This window comes from Solanum lycopersicum, chromosome 4, assembly GCF_036512215.1.
Source record: "Solanum lycopersicum chromosome 4, SLM_r2.1".
In the NCBI taxonomy this organism is placed as follows: domain Eukaryota; kingdom Viridiplantae; phylum Streptophyta; class Magnoliopsida; order Solanales; family Solanaceae; genus Solanum; species Solanum lycopersicum.
Window position 1 is genome coordinate 7,876,468 of NC_090803.1, and position 17,226 is coordinate 7,893,693.

At 32.7% G+C, this 17,226-nt stretch overlaps 2 protein-coding genes and 1 long non-coding RNA gene across 12 annotated transcripts; 1 reads left to right on the top strand and 2 right to left on the bottom strand.

The window, feature by feature from the left end:
• Window positions 1-190: 190 nt before the first annotated feature.
• On the top strand, window positions 191-6,721 carry LOC101258357 (uncharacterized). Of its 10 annotated transcripts, none has more exons than XM_069297051.1 (4): window positions 249-412; window positions 3,927-4,021; window positions 4,098-4,129; window positions 6,161-6,721. In XM_069297051.1, the coding sequence occupies exons 3-4, from the start codon at window positions 4,099-4,101 to the stop codon at window positions 6,499-6,501; spliced, it is 372 nt and encodes a 123-aa protein (XP_069153152.1). In that variant the 5' UTR covers window positions 249-412; window positions 3,927-4,021; window position 4,098; the 3' UTR covers window positions 6,502-6,721. The 10 variants fall into 10 exon arrangements, with proteins under 10 accessions (XP_004236578.1, XP_069153149.1, XP_019068880.1 ...); XM_026030634.2 differs by having other exon boundaries at window positions 267-412; window positions 6,155-6,721; XM_010320861.4 differs by having other exon boundaries at window positions 274-412; window positions 3,980-4,021; window positions 6,155-6,721.
• On the bottom strand, window positions 2,341-5,118 carry LOC112941335 (uncharacterized). Its single transcript, XR_003246436.2, has 2 exons — window positions 4,508-5,118; window positions 2,341-3,348 (listed from the first exon to the last, which is right to left on the bottom strand). It is a non-coding gene; the product is annotated as an uncharacterized lncRNA (long non-coding RNA).
• Window positions 6,722-7,013: 292 nt separating the features above from the next.
• Window positions 7,014-9,419, bottom strand: CKX5 (cytokinin oxidase/dehydrogenase-like 5). The gene is made up of 5 exons (NM_001257978.1): window positions 8,768-9,419; window positions 8,175-8,302; window positions 7,800-8,060; window positions 7,427-7,689; window positions 7,014-7,341 (listed from the first exon to the last, which is right to left on the bottom strand). The coding sequence occupies exons 1-5, from the start codon at window positions 9,417-9,419 to the stop codon at window positions 7,014-7,016; spliced, it is 1,632 nt and encodes a 543-aa protein (NP_001244907.1).
• Between the last annotated feature and the right edge of the window lie 7,807 nt (window positions 9,420-17,226).

Sequence of the window (17,226 nt, forward strand, 5' to 3'; positions counted from 1 at the left end):
TGTTATGTATATTACAAGTTAACTTAAATAATATTTATCTAAAATAAATTACGTCTAATTTTGATCTATATATCTTACGTAATGAGATTTCTTCCAATTTTCTTGAAACAAAAAAAAAATTCCATTTAGAGTATGAAAAGACACCAAACACTTGGGCCACTAAAATGTGCACAAATCAAGATTGGGCCATTGGGGCAACTTTTGCTAGAATTTCAATTCATAAGTTGGCAGCATTGAAAAACGACAAAGATGCGTGTTCTCTCTTCCTCTACTACACGTATATTTTGCACTGTCAACTCCACTCAACACCCTCATAAACAAAAATCACATTCAAGAATCCCATAACAGAGTGCGGCAGAATAGCAGAATAGTTGATATTGCAGATACCCTTTTGCTTATTTTCTTCATTTTGGTCAGTCTGCTAACCCCTTTTAATATCTAATTTTAAGGATACATTGATATTATGTTTTATTAATCAACAGATGCACAAACATACGCAAGATTGGATTTTTCTTGAAAAAGATTGGTTCTTTTTAGTGCTTGCTGCTTATTTTTGAGTATTTCTCAATGGATGACTTGTTTTCTTGTGATGGTTCTAGCTAAGATTTTATTCTTTGATTTTAGTATTACCTGATGTGTTTGCTTATTATTTTGTTTTTTGGCTATGTTTCTCTTCTTTGTTGTTTTCAGCATGGTATCTGCGCGCTATTGTATTTGCTTTACGTACTTGTTTTTATATGTTTTACGTGAGCTGAGGGTCTATTGTTGGAAGAACCTCTCTACCTTCGCAAGGTAGGAGTGAGGTTTGAGATTTACAATTTGACATAATTGGAATTGTTGGGAAATAATGAAAAATATTTCACAATAATAATAATATAATATTATTTAGCAAAATAGTGGTGTTGGGCATTGTCCTAAGAAACTATTTCAGCGGAAATATTTCTCTAAATAAAGCAAGCCTTCCCTATTTAGATAGAGGAGACACGAATCAATAAACTAATTAACATCAACAAGTTATTATTGGGGGAAATAAATTGACACATTAATTAAAATAACTAAAACTAAGATGGGAAAGGGGAACGAGTGATTGAAAACAAAAGAAAGGATATTGATATATTGTTATGTATTGCTGATTATTTTGAGGGACTATCTATAGTGGAAAGGAACATATTTGCACATGACAAGTGTTAAGACACTTGTCTTCCAACAATAACAACAAATGCCACTAATAGTTAGTAAGTACAAAACAAGTGGATCATTTGAAAAGTGACAGGTGTTACAATCATTCAAATCACACTACAATTCCTCACTATTTCAAAGATTTAATATAAAAAAAAATATAACTTCCTGGATTTTCCGGGCAAAATGCAATGGGTTTGGTGCCTTTCGGAGTCGTTTGTAGCTTTGGAGATGGTTGGTTCTGAGTCTGAATGACTAAGAAATTTCTTAGCAAATATCCTTTTAATAAAGGATGAATTGCCTCCAGTGTTTATACACCGTGATTGTCAAGCCACAATTGCTACTGCGAAGAATAAATCTTATATTGTAAGAGCCGACACATGAAATTGAGGCATGATGTAGTTAAGCACCTGCTGAGAGATGGAATAATTACAATTGATTATATGAAGTTAGAATTGAATTTGTCCAATTCACTGACTAAACCTGTGGAAAGAAAATTAATTTTTCAGATCTATTGAGATGGGTTTTAAGGCCAACTGATTGTCAATAGAGATGGTAACCCAACCTAATTGATCGAGATCCCATGAAGTAGGTTCATATGGGTAATAACAAGTCAGTATTGACACTGCACACTAACTGAGAGTGCTTGAACTGCTATTAAAAATGAGGAATGAGTTATTAACTCTTAATGAATTCATAGTCCTTAATTAAAAATGGTGTATTTAAAGCAGTTTAGATTTGATGAATTCACCTATATGAGAAGTGGAGTGGCCACTCCTATGAGACTTTGGCCTAGTCTTTAGAGCTCTTATGAATACATTCAAACACGCCATGGCCTATTGCATTTTGTATATCTTTTCTCATTAAATCTTTGAAATAGTGGGGAATTGTAGTGTTATTTGAAAGGTTTTAACACTTGTCACTTTTCAAATCTATTGCATAGGAGCGGGGTTTTTACCCTGTGAGCACGCAAAGGGTAGCAGCCGCAGGTTTCCTTGTCATTAAAAAAAATGATCTACTTGTCTTGTGCTTACTAACTATTAGTGGCATTTGTTGTTGTTGTTGGAAGACAAGTGTCTTAACACTTGTCATGTGCAAATATGTTCCTTCCACTATAAATAGTCCCTCAAACCATCTGCAATACATAACAATATATCAGTATTTTTCCTTTGTTTACAATCACTCATTCCCCTCTTCCATCTTAGTTTTACTTATTTTGGTTGATGGTTAATTTGTAAATTAATTTGTTGATTCCTGTATCCTCTATTTAAATATGGAAGACTTGGTTAATCCCGGGAAATATTTCACACCGCTGAAATAGTTTCTTAGGACAATGCCTAACACTACTTAAGTACTAATTTTCTGCACTATTATTAACATATCATCGTAGTAATTTTCATCTTATCTCCAGGACTACTATTCTGCTAAATAATATTATATTATTATTATTGTGAAATATTTTTCATTATTCCCCAACAATCTAAGATAACCAATTAGGTTCATGATGAAACCTAGAGAATGATTGCTGATTATCACTGATCCATGGCTGTGTACATTCCACTCTCCCCAAATCCCACTTGTGGGATTACACTGGGTATGTTGTTGTTGGTTCTAGCTATGTTTTCACCTTCTCTTTCTAGATGAAGGTTTAAGACTAATTCTTGCAAAAAGTGCTTATTATTGGTGGAGGAGGGATGAAGAGGAAGTTGGTGTTTTGAAATGACTGAACTTATTTTGAAAGATAAATAATAAAAGTGCAGTCTTTGTCTTGAATATGTAATATATATGTGCGTTGGTCTTTCTAGATGGATGTATGTTTACCAATGTAAAGAGGGTTAATAACAAACTCAAGATTGAAGTCCATGATCTGCAGCTGTGTGGTTGAGGCATAGGAGTAACTACTTGAGGAGTCTTTGTTTGATTCCTAGCTAGTAGCGGAGGCTGGATTTTCGTAAGGGATTCAAGTTCAACATATATGATGCATACATAATGTTCTGTTGGACCTTAATGAATTAGGAACCCATTTCGTCCCTCTAGCTCCGCCCCTGGTCCTAGCCACAACACTCAGTATGATCCCATCTGCTCTAGACTTGGTGCTCAAGTCAAATTGGCTGCCAGTAAATAAGTCAAGGTGCACACGAGTTAGTGCTAACTCCACTAATCATTCCCCTAAAAAAGTAAAAAAGGAAAAGAAGACAAAATGAGAATTAGAAGGATATATTGACCCAAAATGTTTTAAAGGGTACTATAGAGTATAAAAACTTCTCCAGTTGGTACAAGCAAGTTTTTGTTGAAAGGATTGGAGTGAATTGATAGTTCTTTGCCTTCAGAGGCGGAGTCGAGATTCGAAATTTATATGTTTGAGACTAGAGACTTAAGTTATAGGGTTTTAAATTAATAGTATAAACATATTCAACGGAATTTTAATACAAATATCCATAACCAAAATGCTAGCTTGCTTCTGCTCTCCTTTTTGTGTCTGTTAGTGACTGATGATATAAGAATAGAAAGTAAAGGTAGCAAGACTGGTAACTAGTTCAAGAAATGACTGGAAATTCTTTTGGTAGATTGCGTATTAGGTATTCGATGTGTCTTGGTTGAGTGGGGAAAATAAGCACGAGTAATGGTATGCAGTAACAACAATCATTTGGTTTCAAAACTGAGTCTTGATCTGACAAATATTGATAAGTGTATTTCTCTTCTCTTCCTCATTTGCTTGCTGTTTAGTTTATACTCTCATTTTGTAGTATGTTCGTGGTTTCTTGTCCTTGGATAAGAATAGATGCTGCTGCTGTTACAGGGTTTTTGAAAGTTCTTGTCGAGGGGCTTTGAGCTGGTGAAGGTACTTGTGAGTGGAAATCTTAAGTGGTGAAGGTACTTGCTAGCGGAAATCTTAACTTCTGTTTTAATTTACGCAGCATGGACCACGATACTGTTGGAGCTTCACAAGGTATTTCAGCTTGTTATTAGGTCTCCATTTCTGCCCATCACGTAAACCTGATCTTGTAACAATATTTCTGTTTGTTCTGAAAACAATTAATTATGTGTAGGTTTGTTGCTTTTTAAATTTCCCACAGGTTATAGAATTGTATGTCTTTTGGTGTCTGAAAGAGTTTAATTAGGGGTTTACATAAAAGTATATCATTGGAAGAAGCTAACCAAATAGTTAAAAGGATGCAATATTGATCAGAAAATAGTTTAAGGATGTTGGTTATCAAAAATAATAAGGTGGAAACAATGTGGTGGATTATCGGAGCCCAAAAAATTGGATAGGCAATATGAAAAATCAAACTTGAACATTCCTCAAGGCTAAGTAGATAGATATTACCGTTGATGGGCTGTGTGGAATTTAAGGTGCAGGACTTGCTTAAACTTAAGTATACCAGTTTTCTAGAGCAGGGGGTATCCTCAAAACACAGAAGGACATTTCAATATCTTGCAAAAACTCCTCACTTTCTGAGAATGAAAAGCATCACCATAAAATTAAGGGCGGAAGGCTGTTGCAAAACACACTGGCGTCGCTGCATCAGAATGATCATCAATAAGATTAGGTGACGTCCTCTGCTTAGCAGGAGATGATGTATCTACTGTTAGGAAAACGCGGACAAGCACAAAAGTATATATGGTAAAAGTAATGGAAATAAAATGAGAAAATAACGACACCAAGAATTTTACGTGGAAACCCTTCTGAATAAGGGAAAAAACCACGGGCCAAGAGGAGCAACTGATATTACTATAGTAAGGAATTTTACACTGTGTAGTCACGAATACAACACTCAAAGTGACTACTACACACTCTAAAGGAACAACACTCTTTTGGTTTCCGTCTTACTAAAATATCGCTCACACTCTATTTTTCTTCACAGACTATTTTCTTCTATAGTCTATGGAATACCTCACTTTGCTCTCAAAATGGGTTTTCTCTCTAACTTGGTGTACACTACAAATGAGCAAGAATGCTCTATTTATAGAAGGATAAAACCATACCTATGTCACTAATGACATATGTAAACATAGCAAAGTCAAAAATGATTGCAAATCTTACCAATTTGCCAACTACCAAATCTTTTCTTTTCAACTCCAATTACTATTCCTTTTTAACAATTGCTTGTACCAATTGAATAGCTAAAGTTGACTAAAACAATGGGATGGATTCAACATCTACTTGGTTAGGAAACTGACAAAATGTTCTCTTTGGCAAGAGTAAATAATGCCCTGCAGAAGTTAATAACTCCTTCCCAAGAGTTGATCAAGGCACATTACTGTAAGGGAGAAGAGGGTTTCTGTTCGATCTGTTGTGGGAATTCTTCTCCCTACATCAGTATTTGTCTATATGACCCTTGAGTTACTCGAAAATTCATTACTCAGTTGGTCATCAAAAATTCATTACTCTTATGTTCTTGAATGTATTATCCCAACAAGATGTCTTTGTCATTTGATCCATCAAAAAAGAAGAAGATATTTTTGTCATTTGATCCATCAAAAAAGGAAGATGTCTTAGTCATTTGATTTTCTGGTGGTTACTATTAATATATGCTGAATTTTGACCAACTAGTGATATCTTGATCAAAAAATTAATCTGAGAAGTTCCACAGTTCGTAGTTGGATAAGATGTTTTCTGAAGGAAAAAGTGAGGGATCTTAAGGCTATACCAGCTGCCTTGAAGATATAAGGATTTAGTGCATCCTAAATTTAGTATTTTACCATCTTTCTTTTTGCGAAGGAAGGAACAAATAAAAAGGGGATCATTCTCTTTTTGTCGAAGAAAGAGCTCTAACTCACTGTCTCCTAGGGTAGATATCACAACTAAAATGTTTTATCTTTTCATGAATCTTCTCGTCGATAGATGTATTTGAGGTGTTCTCAAACTTAGCAGTTGTCCAATTAGATGATAATAAGTTGTGTCTGATCTTAATCAATTCCAAATGCTGCAAAAAATAAATGATGTCCTTCCCTTGACATGACACATCTTTAGCTGCAGCTAAGAGTGAGGGCATTGAGTCCTATAGAAAAATGCAGCAGGCTTCTGTGAAAGAGACATCTGAAGTGAATGAAGGTCAAGGTGGTAAAAATGTCGCAGCTTATGTGGCCCCAGCACATGAGAAATCTCATGGTGATGTAAACATGGAGGCGGATATCACTATGGATGATGTAATAAGAGCCGGAGGTCTAGGAGCAAGAGACGATTTAAATAGTGTTCTTCCTGTGGCAGCTGATACCACTGACTTTGAAGCTTCTATTCGTGATGCGTGGGACTATGAAGGGCAACGTGAAAGCATTACTCGACCAGGCCTTGGCTGGACAGAACCTGCAAAGAAATAGATCTAACCATGGTACAACTTAAGGTGGACTTTCAAGGTGTTGTCCAGTTTTACTGGCACTCTTAAACTCTCAGTTCTGCTTCTGTTGATTGAATGTTCCCTTATGTGTCTTATGGTTCTTTATGAAATAAATCATATCCCCATGTATGAAATTAATTATAGCTCGGTGGATCTTTTTAGCAACATGCTTATTTGTCAATCTATTGTTTCTCCTTTGTGCACATCCCGGTTTGATGTATCTTGTTGTGTTGGAGATTCAAATTCCATATTAAAATCCATTATGCAAAATTAAAATGTCAACCGTGAGTAAAATCTTACTGAATCTTTAATCAAATCCCCTAAGCACAAGCATCAAGTTGTTGCCAGTTTTCAGGTATTCAATGTACAAAGATAGTTCTTTCTGAAAAAGAATACTAAAATGCATCAACTTTGTTACATGTGTACGTTGTGGAGCATTATAACCATAGATCTATGTAAAGAACTCTATATAGCTATTTATTTTATTGGAAGAAGTTAATATTGTTTAAGGAGTGATGCTCTTTCAAAAATTCTGTGTCCAGGAGCTAAGATAGACAAAGGGTCATAAGTGGATTTCCTCCTAGCAAATGTTTCCCATCGAGGGCCAAAGTGAACTTTCCAGTCTTCCTGTGTTGTGTAGTGTGGCAAATACTGTTTCATTCCAATGTGTGCTTTATTGCAAAAGTTCAGTATCTTCTTGTTCTTATTTAGAATATGTTCTAGTCCATCCTTTCCTGTTGAAGATGGCATGGCAGAAGATAGAAATGCTATTAAATACATGACATCTTCTTCAGGTGTAACCATTGATGTTCCTTTTATCCACCTGCAACACAAAGTGATCATACATCATGTTAGGAAGACGCATACATCCTGTAAGAAGATTATTCGAGTGATAATGATTTCCGTACTTTGATTTGTTGACTGGGTAAATGAGTATAGGCCCATGGCTAGTGTCAGTAAGAATCTTCCCAAAAACTTCTTGTGCAAAGTCATGAATCCTGCTCTTTGGAATTAAAAGGTTTAGCCATGGATGAGGGACATCCCATAACCCCTTCTCTTGGAGTTTCATCTCAGACACGTGGACTCTGTCAAGGAACTCCACGTAGGAGACTTCTGATTGGAAAAGCGTGGATTTGATATAACTCAACTTAGATAAGAGGACATCGATATTCTGTAGTATAAAGAAAACAACAGTCAAGATGTTGACATGTTTAGGTGAACACTGTGTAAGGTTGTCATAAGATAGAAGCTTAATAAACTTGACTTTAGAAAATAGCTTACCTGATCAGTATTAGGTGTCTCTTCTGGATTGAAGTATTTGGCAACTTCTAGGCAGTAGAGAACTTTTCCTTCTGAACTGAACTTTGTGGCTAGAAGTGGATCTTTAGGATTGAAAGTAGACCTCCAGTTGTTCAGCAATCCTGTTTTATTGATAATGACAAATCCTTCTACATAGTCGAAAGAATCCTTGGATGATATCAACTGTTCTTGATCATTGGAAAATGTTGAGAAATCTGAATACAGCACTCTGATCCACTTGACCTGTTAACAATTGGATTTAGTAGAAATTTCTGGCTTTTTCCCCTGTTTTTTCCTCCTTAAATCTTGTTCAGATTAACGTTAAACTTCTTTGATATTAGGAGTCAGGAAAATTACCTTTTTAGGTGCTGGTTGAAGAGCAATCCTAGCCCTTGTGATGATACCAAACTGGCCTAGTCCTCCTAGTACACCATAGAACAGGTCAGCATTCTGCTCCTTTGAACAAGTAATCACCTCTCCTTTACCTGTGAAAAAAAATATATTATTTTTAATAACCTCCAGCAATATAATACATAACAATCCAACTCACAGAAATGGAGGGATGTGATTTTTCCACTATAGTTTTAGTTAGTATCCAGAATTAGAAAAAGAAGAAGGTGATAACTTTTGTGGTAACAGAATTGGCTTCTGTTGCTGACTTTGTTGAGTCCAAGTCCACAATGTAATCACTTTTTTACTAATTAGTGATATGACTTCTAGGTGCTGATTGGTACTCTATTGTATAAAATAGAAAAAATGGGAAGACTTTGAAAATTGTGACTATTTGAAAAAAGTAGTTTTGTTTTCAAAAGTGAAAAATTGAAGTTGTGTTTGCTTGTTTGGCTATGAATACAAAAAAAGTAAAAATAATTCAGGGCCAAATGCTCCCTCAGAACTCTGGCTGATATTATGGAGCTGGGGCATAATAAACTTGTTGTGCATGAACATACCAGTGACAACTTCAAGTTGGTAGACATTATTGATCTGAGGTCCATGTTTGAATGCTTGCCCACTGATTCCGGCATTCGACAAAGTACCTCCAACTGTAAGGTGAAGATAATCAGTCCAAGATTTTGGTGTTAATTCAAGTTTAAGACTTTCATGCAGGATGTTTATCCAAAGCTCTCCAGCAGAGACATCAACAAAAGGCAGTTCCCCTGCATGGTGGAAACGCATCGCTGGTGCTCGAAGCGATTCCATGCTGATCACTACTCCCTGGTAAGCTTGAGCTTGTCCTTCTAGAGAGTGACCATGTCCTCTAGCAGCAACAGTTAGGTCAGTTGTTGTTCCCATGTCAAAAATATGTTTTAAAGTGGATGATATGTCTGAAACCGATTTCGGATACAGAACAGCTGATGGAAGGAAGTGATATCTGTTGCCGAAATCCTTCGCGACATGATCGAAATTCTTGAAACTAAAGCACCCTTCAATAGTTAACTGTTTCAGTGATGATTGAATCACTGAGAAGCTTGAAGGGGTGACAAAAAGTTGGTCACAACAGAGGTTACTTCTGTTTATTGAGCAAATGCCTAGTATGAATATAAGAAGCCTTAGAAGCATACTATTATGTTTAAAGAAGAAATGAGTTGGTGATGACTTCATTCTTTCTTAAAAGTGGTTGTTGACACACAGTTTCTTGAAAATTTGCCTTTTCTTTGAGTGAAAATAGAGGGTGTAGAATGGCCTCAAGAAAATTAAGGTTGGTCAAGAGAATATATAATGGGGAGTTTTTTTGAAAATGTCACTATCAGTAGCACTAATTAAGTGGTCTATAGGACTGCATGTGAGGACTATATATCTTGAAAGTGGATGTTAATTTATGGAAAATATTGAAAAAAATTTGATTTTAAACTCAACAGTGTTTTTGTTTGAAGTGGAAAATTTCACCTGTCATTTGGTACTTCACTAGTGTGGTTCCAACTACCACCATATATGTTAATTTTTAACATGTCTCATTGCTATTTTGAGCAAAATTTATCTGCTGAATTTGGTATCCTACACCAACTATTTATTCAAAGTGTTCACATTTGGTGAAACAATGTCACCAAATTTTTTATTTAAAGCCATCTATACGAAAGGTGATATGTACTACTATTATATTTTTGCAACCTTTTCAGTGTATCCTAATCTTCTATTTCTGTTATTATTTATTCTTGTCACTTGTCATAATACATAAATAAATACTCGAACTTGGTCTTAGCTGACAAGTAAACATTCCAACTTCGAGTATGCACATCTAAACACGTCAAATTGTCTTTACTCCATCAGTTGAACATTCCTACTTACAAAACGATCATCTAGACACCTCTAAATTAAAATTTGTATGTCACGTTAGTGTTGGGTGTCCACAAGAAATAGTGAGGACGAGTCAGAGTTTTTAGTTGTCAGTTTAGACAAAATTGAAGGTGTGTACTCTTAAAGTTTGAGTACTTACTTGCTAGCTGACGCTAATGTTATGCATTTATTGTAGTTTCTATTCATTTTTTAGAATGCTTTGTTTAGTAAATCTTAATTTCTGTACTCTTGTTATTTTCTTGAGTCGAGGGTGTACGAAACACCCTCTTGTTTTGGTAGGGGTAAGGTTTGTGACTTTATGTACATACTATTTTTTTCACACTCGATTTGCGGAATTATACTGTGTATGTTATTGTATTGAGTGTATCCTAATATGTAAATCATATATTATGGCTGCACAAAAGTTTTTCCTCAATGGCTTTTAAACTTCACTAGGTCCACAAGTGTTATCTTCCACAATGGGGTAAGAGACTTTGAGAGGATATTCACTTCACGTGGGAGTGAATGCATGTGTGTTTTTCTGTCTGTCTACAAAATCACTTTCCTACTTGGATTTGACATCTATAGATATACACCGACAACGTAAAAAATTAGTGCATTTTAATATGTTGTAGCAGGTAACTTATGTTAGATCAAACTTTTTAAAAAACGTTGCTGAGTGCTCGTCTCTGAAGATCTGACACGAGTGCAATAACTTTTTTGAAAAGTCCAAGCAAGGTAACTTGTTGTATGAGCTGCTCGGTGTGGAGAAGTCAATTGCTATCCTCTATAATAACATTTCACAATAACAATCGAGCTTTTTTTGGAATCGATTATGTTATATTATGTGTAATAGATGCAAAATATTCAGACAAACAACATCGTTATAAAGAGATATTGACTATTGAATACTTGTCAACCTCTACAAAGGATCTACTAATAGTGTCAGGTATCTGTTTGATGGATTTTAGTTCTTGATGGAGAGGGCTTAGAGAAGGGGAGGCCCCTACTAAGTTACTTGTAGTTAGGTCTTATAAGTATGGCCTCAGTTGAAAAAAAGGACTTATCAAGCTTAGTGGTGGTCCTAAGCTTTGTCACATTTAGAAAATTTGGTACATTATTATAACATTCTTTTTTTGTGATGAAATTTATAATTGGAGAAAGTTTTATGTCAAAGAAAAGAGATATTTGAAGTGAAACGATAATAATATATCTAGTGTGATTTCACAAGTTTGATCGTACCTTGTTGAAGTAGAGAGAACAAGAAATTGTCCGCGATAGACTCTTGTTTCGAGTAGATATTTTGAAAGTTGTTTAGGGGTTACATTTTAACATAGTATTTAGTGGATTAGGGGAGTGTTTCATAAGGTGAAATTATTTTTCAGATCGTCATGTTCGACTTATTCAAATATTTTTTCTTGAAGAAATGATTAGTTCTGTTAAAATTAGGAAAGCGTCTTTCTTGATGGAAGTAAAGAAAGTAAGTTTTATAAGTGACATACTTCTGATCCTCAGACACCTTTCGAAATCGGTTGAGATTTTCTCCATAATCCAACAGAATGCTCTACATACTTGTTTTAGGACAAATGAGATCTTCGGTCTATGTGCTCCAATGTATATCCCCTTGGACTTTTTATAATATTTATCTAGATGCTATATAAATATTTTTAAGACAATAAATTAAAAAATTACTTATTTTTTAGAAAAACATTTTTCGTAGACTTATAGGTTAAAGGACATAAATGATTTATAATCCAATGTAAAAAGAAGAAAAGGGTCTTTTAAGTTAGGCAACTTTTCAATGGTCTATTTAATTTTTCAATTATCTCTTTGTTCTTTTTCTCACTAATTGATAAAAAGACTTGTGCGAAAATATGGTCATTTTTATATTACTATAAAAAAAAATGAACAATAATTTAGTCAACAAAATTGACTGACAAATGACTAGGATAGTGTTGCCAAAATAATTATTATATAATAATCTTCAAACATAGTAACAATCATCTATTTGCTGTTTTCTTCATGAAGTTACTGTATTTAAAGACCATAAAATAGTTGTTTTGGCAACTACATCCTAATCTCTAACTTTTTCGTATTGGATTCTGATTAATTCGAATAAAGACCGAAAGGAAAATTGCTCCAGAATAGTCTCTAGCATTTGCCATTTATGTTATGCATACATGCCCTTTCTTTAGCTTTCGATTTATTTAGGGTTTATCATCGTTATTTTTCAATTTAAATTGGCTCCTTCTACTAACGATTTCTCAATCGTCAAAAAAAAAAAGATATTTTTGATTGGAATAGTAGTGAAAGAAATATAGATATAATATATAGACATTCTCCAATTGTACAAAATGTGTTGCAAAATATTGTAGAGGATATATCTAAGCCAATTGATTGGTGTGTCGTTAGAATTTTTTGGTGTGAATTTAAATTTAATCGAAAATAATAAAAGAAAATAGGGAAAACACTAATCAACTAAACAACACAATATTCTTTTTCTTAAAATATTCTTTATGTTGCTTTCTTGTTTTTTTCTTTTTAATGCCAAACAAAGAACTATTGTTGAAATTATTACCCCATTTTCTTTTGTTTCTTCACCTTCCAAAAATGAATAATTATGTATGTTTAGTGCCTCTTCCATCCATTAATGTATTAAGAAAGTATATCATAGTTTATAACTATTTTAATATTATGCATATTTGTGAAGAATACATCAATTAACACTGTGTTCACTATATTTGTTAATGCTCAATCACTCTAATTTATACAAATAATTATAGTTTTTGTTGTGACTAATGTATCATTTTAGTCACAACTATATACATTAAAAAAAAAGGATAGTCATGTTGACTCAATAAGATTGCCACAAAAAGCTATAGATATATAGTGGCCGGTGACCCTTACAAGTGTCATTGTCCTAAAAAAATAGGGAAAAAAGTTTGACGTAGCCCTCAACTTTGTCACTAAAATTAACACGTTCGTTAGAGAAAAAAAATATATGTTAGATGGACAAATACTTCAAATGACATAGTTAAAGGGTATATGAAACCCCTTTACCAAAAATATATCATTTTAGGGTATATTTGATATGAAGGGAAATGTTTTCCTGGAAAAAAGAGTAGATTTTTGACTTATTTTCTCATATTTGATTGGTGAATAGAAAGAATTTTCAGAAAAGATTTTTAGTGCTGGTTTTTTGAATAAATTTTTTTTTGAGATATATATTTTTACTAGAGCAGAAAATGATTTTGCAATGAAAATGTTTTTTAAAAATCAACTTAAAGAAAATATGTTTCAACAACAAACTTAAAAAAAAAAAAAATTGGGGTGGGGGGCTTGTAGGGTGGTGGGTGGAAGGCGAGGGTAGGCTGAAAAAATAAAATTTTGAACTTGAAACTACTCTTTAAAAATAAACTTAAATTATTTTTTTTGGGGTGGAGTGGGGGTTGGGGGTCGAAGGTAGGGGTGAAAAATGAAATTTTGAAGTTAAAATTAATTTTTAAAAACAAACTTTTTTTTTGGGGGCGGGGGGTTTTCGAGGTAGGGTGGAAAAACAAACTTTGAAGTTGAAAGTATTTTTTTAAAACAAACTTTATAGGGTGGGGATGGAGTCAGAAGAGAGTTTTGGAAAATGTTTTCCTTAAGTTTTGAAGGGAAGTCATTTCCCTTAAATTTGAGAAAAATAAGTTGATTTGGAAAACATTTTCCAAAACATTTAACCCAACCAAACATGATAAAATTGGAAAATATTTTCCTCCATTACCAACACACTCTTAGTGATGACGTTTTGATGTATCGATTATCTACAATTATGCAAAAAGTAAAAATATTTATGGCGATTCAATAAAATTGCCGCAAAAATTATTGTAAGACTCTCGTAGCTAGTCGATGGAAAGAGCAAATAACTACTGGAAATAATACTTGGATTTCATATTAAGTTTGTAAGGTAACATAAATTCATTGCTAATTCATCGTTAACTTGGATTAATGATGAGTTTTGTTGTTTAGCTATACAATTTGTTCATAACAAAATACAATTTTTAATAGTGTAAAAAAAAAGACTGTGACCCTTGAAATTGTCATAGAAAATATCATTTCAGTGACAACTATAAATAAAAAAATTAATAAAAGGTATTCGTGTGTGCATAATAAAAAACAAAATCAAAGTTAGGCAGTGATAGAAAGTACTTTTTATATACTCTTTGTCAAAAAACTATATAACTTTTTCTTGCCAGTCTAATATTAAATATATAGTGTCATGATCAGCCATTGAATTCAAAACCATAAATTCAAAATTCTTGTCATTTAATGTGCCAAATGTTTTGGTCTAGTGGTAAGGATACATCATAATATTGTGATGTGTTAATTAAGTGTAAGTTAAAATATTAACGTAGAAAGGTTTAGAATGTTTTTTATCTATTAAATTTCAAATCGCGTGTCATTAGTTATTCAATTCATTAGGTCTGTTCCAATCTAATGAAATGATCGAGTAGAAGCGCCACTTTACCTAAAACTCGAACATCATAATAGATATATTAGTTGGGCTCATTAAGTTAAGGATCATCAGAATATTGAATCGTTGAACATTTTAATGTAGAAATGATTTTTCAGTAATAGATTATCCAATAACGAAATTAACTTAATATGCTTTTATTTTCACGCATCTCTAAAATTGCAATCATCATCGTAACCCTTAAAACTCTCAAACACACTAATTTTTTTATATCTATCCTCAAAAATTTATTGGTCACATAAACAAATTACTCTTGTCTCACTTAATTAGTCATACTTTTAGACAAAAAGTTTATAGTGCTCATGAATACACTCAACTACAACTAGGTTATAAAGAAAAAGAGAAAGGTCCCTTTTTATTTGGGGGGGGGGGGGGTAGGAGGGGACATTATACTATATAGTGGTTATTATAGCCAACTAAGAAAATTGTTTTATATATATATAAAAAAAAACCTCATGTTGCTAGACATTGTAATGCATCTTTTGATATTGATCTTCTAATTGCTTGGGTGTAAGAAGACAAAAATGACAAAAAAAGATTTATGTTCATCATGACATTCACATTAATTTAATTTATAACATATACAAATGTGTTACTTGATTATAGTCTAATGATGTTGTAAAATACTTAAGCAACTAATAAGGGATTTGGTTATTATGACATAGATACATCATGTTACAAAACAAAAGAAGATTATGAAGGAACATTACAAACCTAAAGTGAATATATATAATTTGATTTGGTTATTGCAACATTAGGGTTAGTCTTTCGAGAATAATAGATCGTTTTAATTTTATTGAATATCTTAAATGCGTTTAAAAATATATATATGTACATACTATTTAAGTTTATAGCTGAAGTTTGTTAGAGTTGGTAATGCAAAAAACAACCACACTCGTGGTGATAGTACATGCTCTATATCGAATTATCGATATTATACATTCTACTGAAATAAAATTATCGTAAAAAAATTTAACTCTCAATTTAATTTTAATAGTAATTTGAAGAACCTTTTTTTTAACACATATAAAGGACAGAATCTTGAAATTGTATGAGGTTATTATTATGTCTCTTGTTGAAAGGAAAGGATCATTATTATGGTGTTGGGAATATTTGTTTACTATAAACCATAGAGAAAAGTCAATGAACCCTCTAATCAAAATCAAGGGTTTTGGTAAAAAGAATAGGATCAATCCTTCTATTCTAGTTCTTAGAGATTTCGATTTTGAATGTTGAATAGAAAAAAGTGAACAATATATAAATATATATTTAAATTTATATTCAATCGACAAATAATTAAGTATTTCAATTTTGAAAGTGTACATCTAGATATCTTAACTTGATCTTATTTGGCAGCTAAACACTTTAACTTGTTCCCATTGTGTCTTATGGACATGTAACATTGACGAGCCACATACATTTTTGAAGACATCTAAATTATTCATTTTGTAAGTTGTACTCCTTCCGTTCGGTATGTTTGTCATGTTGTGCTTTTCGAAAAATCAAATTGATTAATTTTTAAAGTTTAATTGGACCACATTAATTTGATATTTTTTTTAAAAAAAATTAGATATTCTAAAACTATATGAAAAGTACTATAAATTGCAATTTTTTGCATATTAATATGATGAAAAAATACATCTTAAAATATTAGTTGAAGTTTTTATAGTTTGACTCTAAAAATAGAAATTATGACAAACAATACCGGACGGAGGGATTAGTATTCATCAACTAACACTATAAAGACGAATTGAACTATCTAAATGTAACTCAAACAGAAGTATTCACTAACCAACAGAGACAACCAAGTTTGAATGTCAGTTTACGCATCATCTCTATGAAAAAACTTCTTTTGTGCTCAAATGAGCCTTACACTATGTTACATTTTAACTTATCAAGAAACTTTATATGAACATCGAAGATCGAATATCGAATAGAAAAAATCGAAAACATTTTGTTATGATTGTCATGTTGTCACAATGAGTCACAAAGCAAAAACATTTCATATGTGACAACCAAAAAGGATCTGCAAAAGCTAAAAGATTGGTCTAGAATAATAGATATTGTCTATGAAGTCCTAGATCCCAGCATGATTCTCTCTGCAAATGATTTTGTGGCCAACCAATGTGCTGTTTATTTTATTTTATTTTATTTTGTTAATTTGTTATGTAGATTTTAAGTCATGTGCAGCTTTTTTCTCTGAAAATATCACAACTTTCCAATTCAAAGTACTTTTCGTGTGCACTTACTATTGGTAGATGAGAAAAAAAAATTCAAAATTTTTACTTGTCTACTATTCAAATTACCTTACTACATTGCATAAACAAAAATCATCAGCTATAATTAATTTTTAATTGTCATTATATATATATATATATATTAGTGGTAATTAATATTCTTTAGCGATATTGATTCTAATACACTTAACTAATGTCGGTTAAGTTTTTAGCGCTCTTTATGAATGTTTATATTTATTATCGCTAAAAGTTATTTTTATACAAAATAGATCAACATATTCCTAAATTTGTTGAGTTCTTTTCTCAGTTATCTCAACTCTGCTATTTTTCTATTAAATCATTGAACCATTCATAATTTGTTTTTTTTAAACACCGTTGGTTG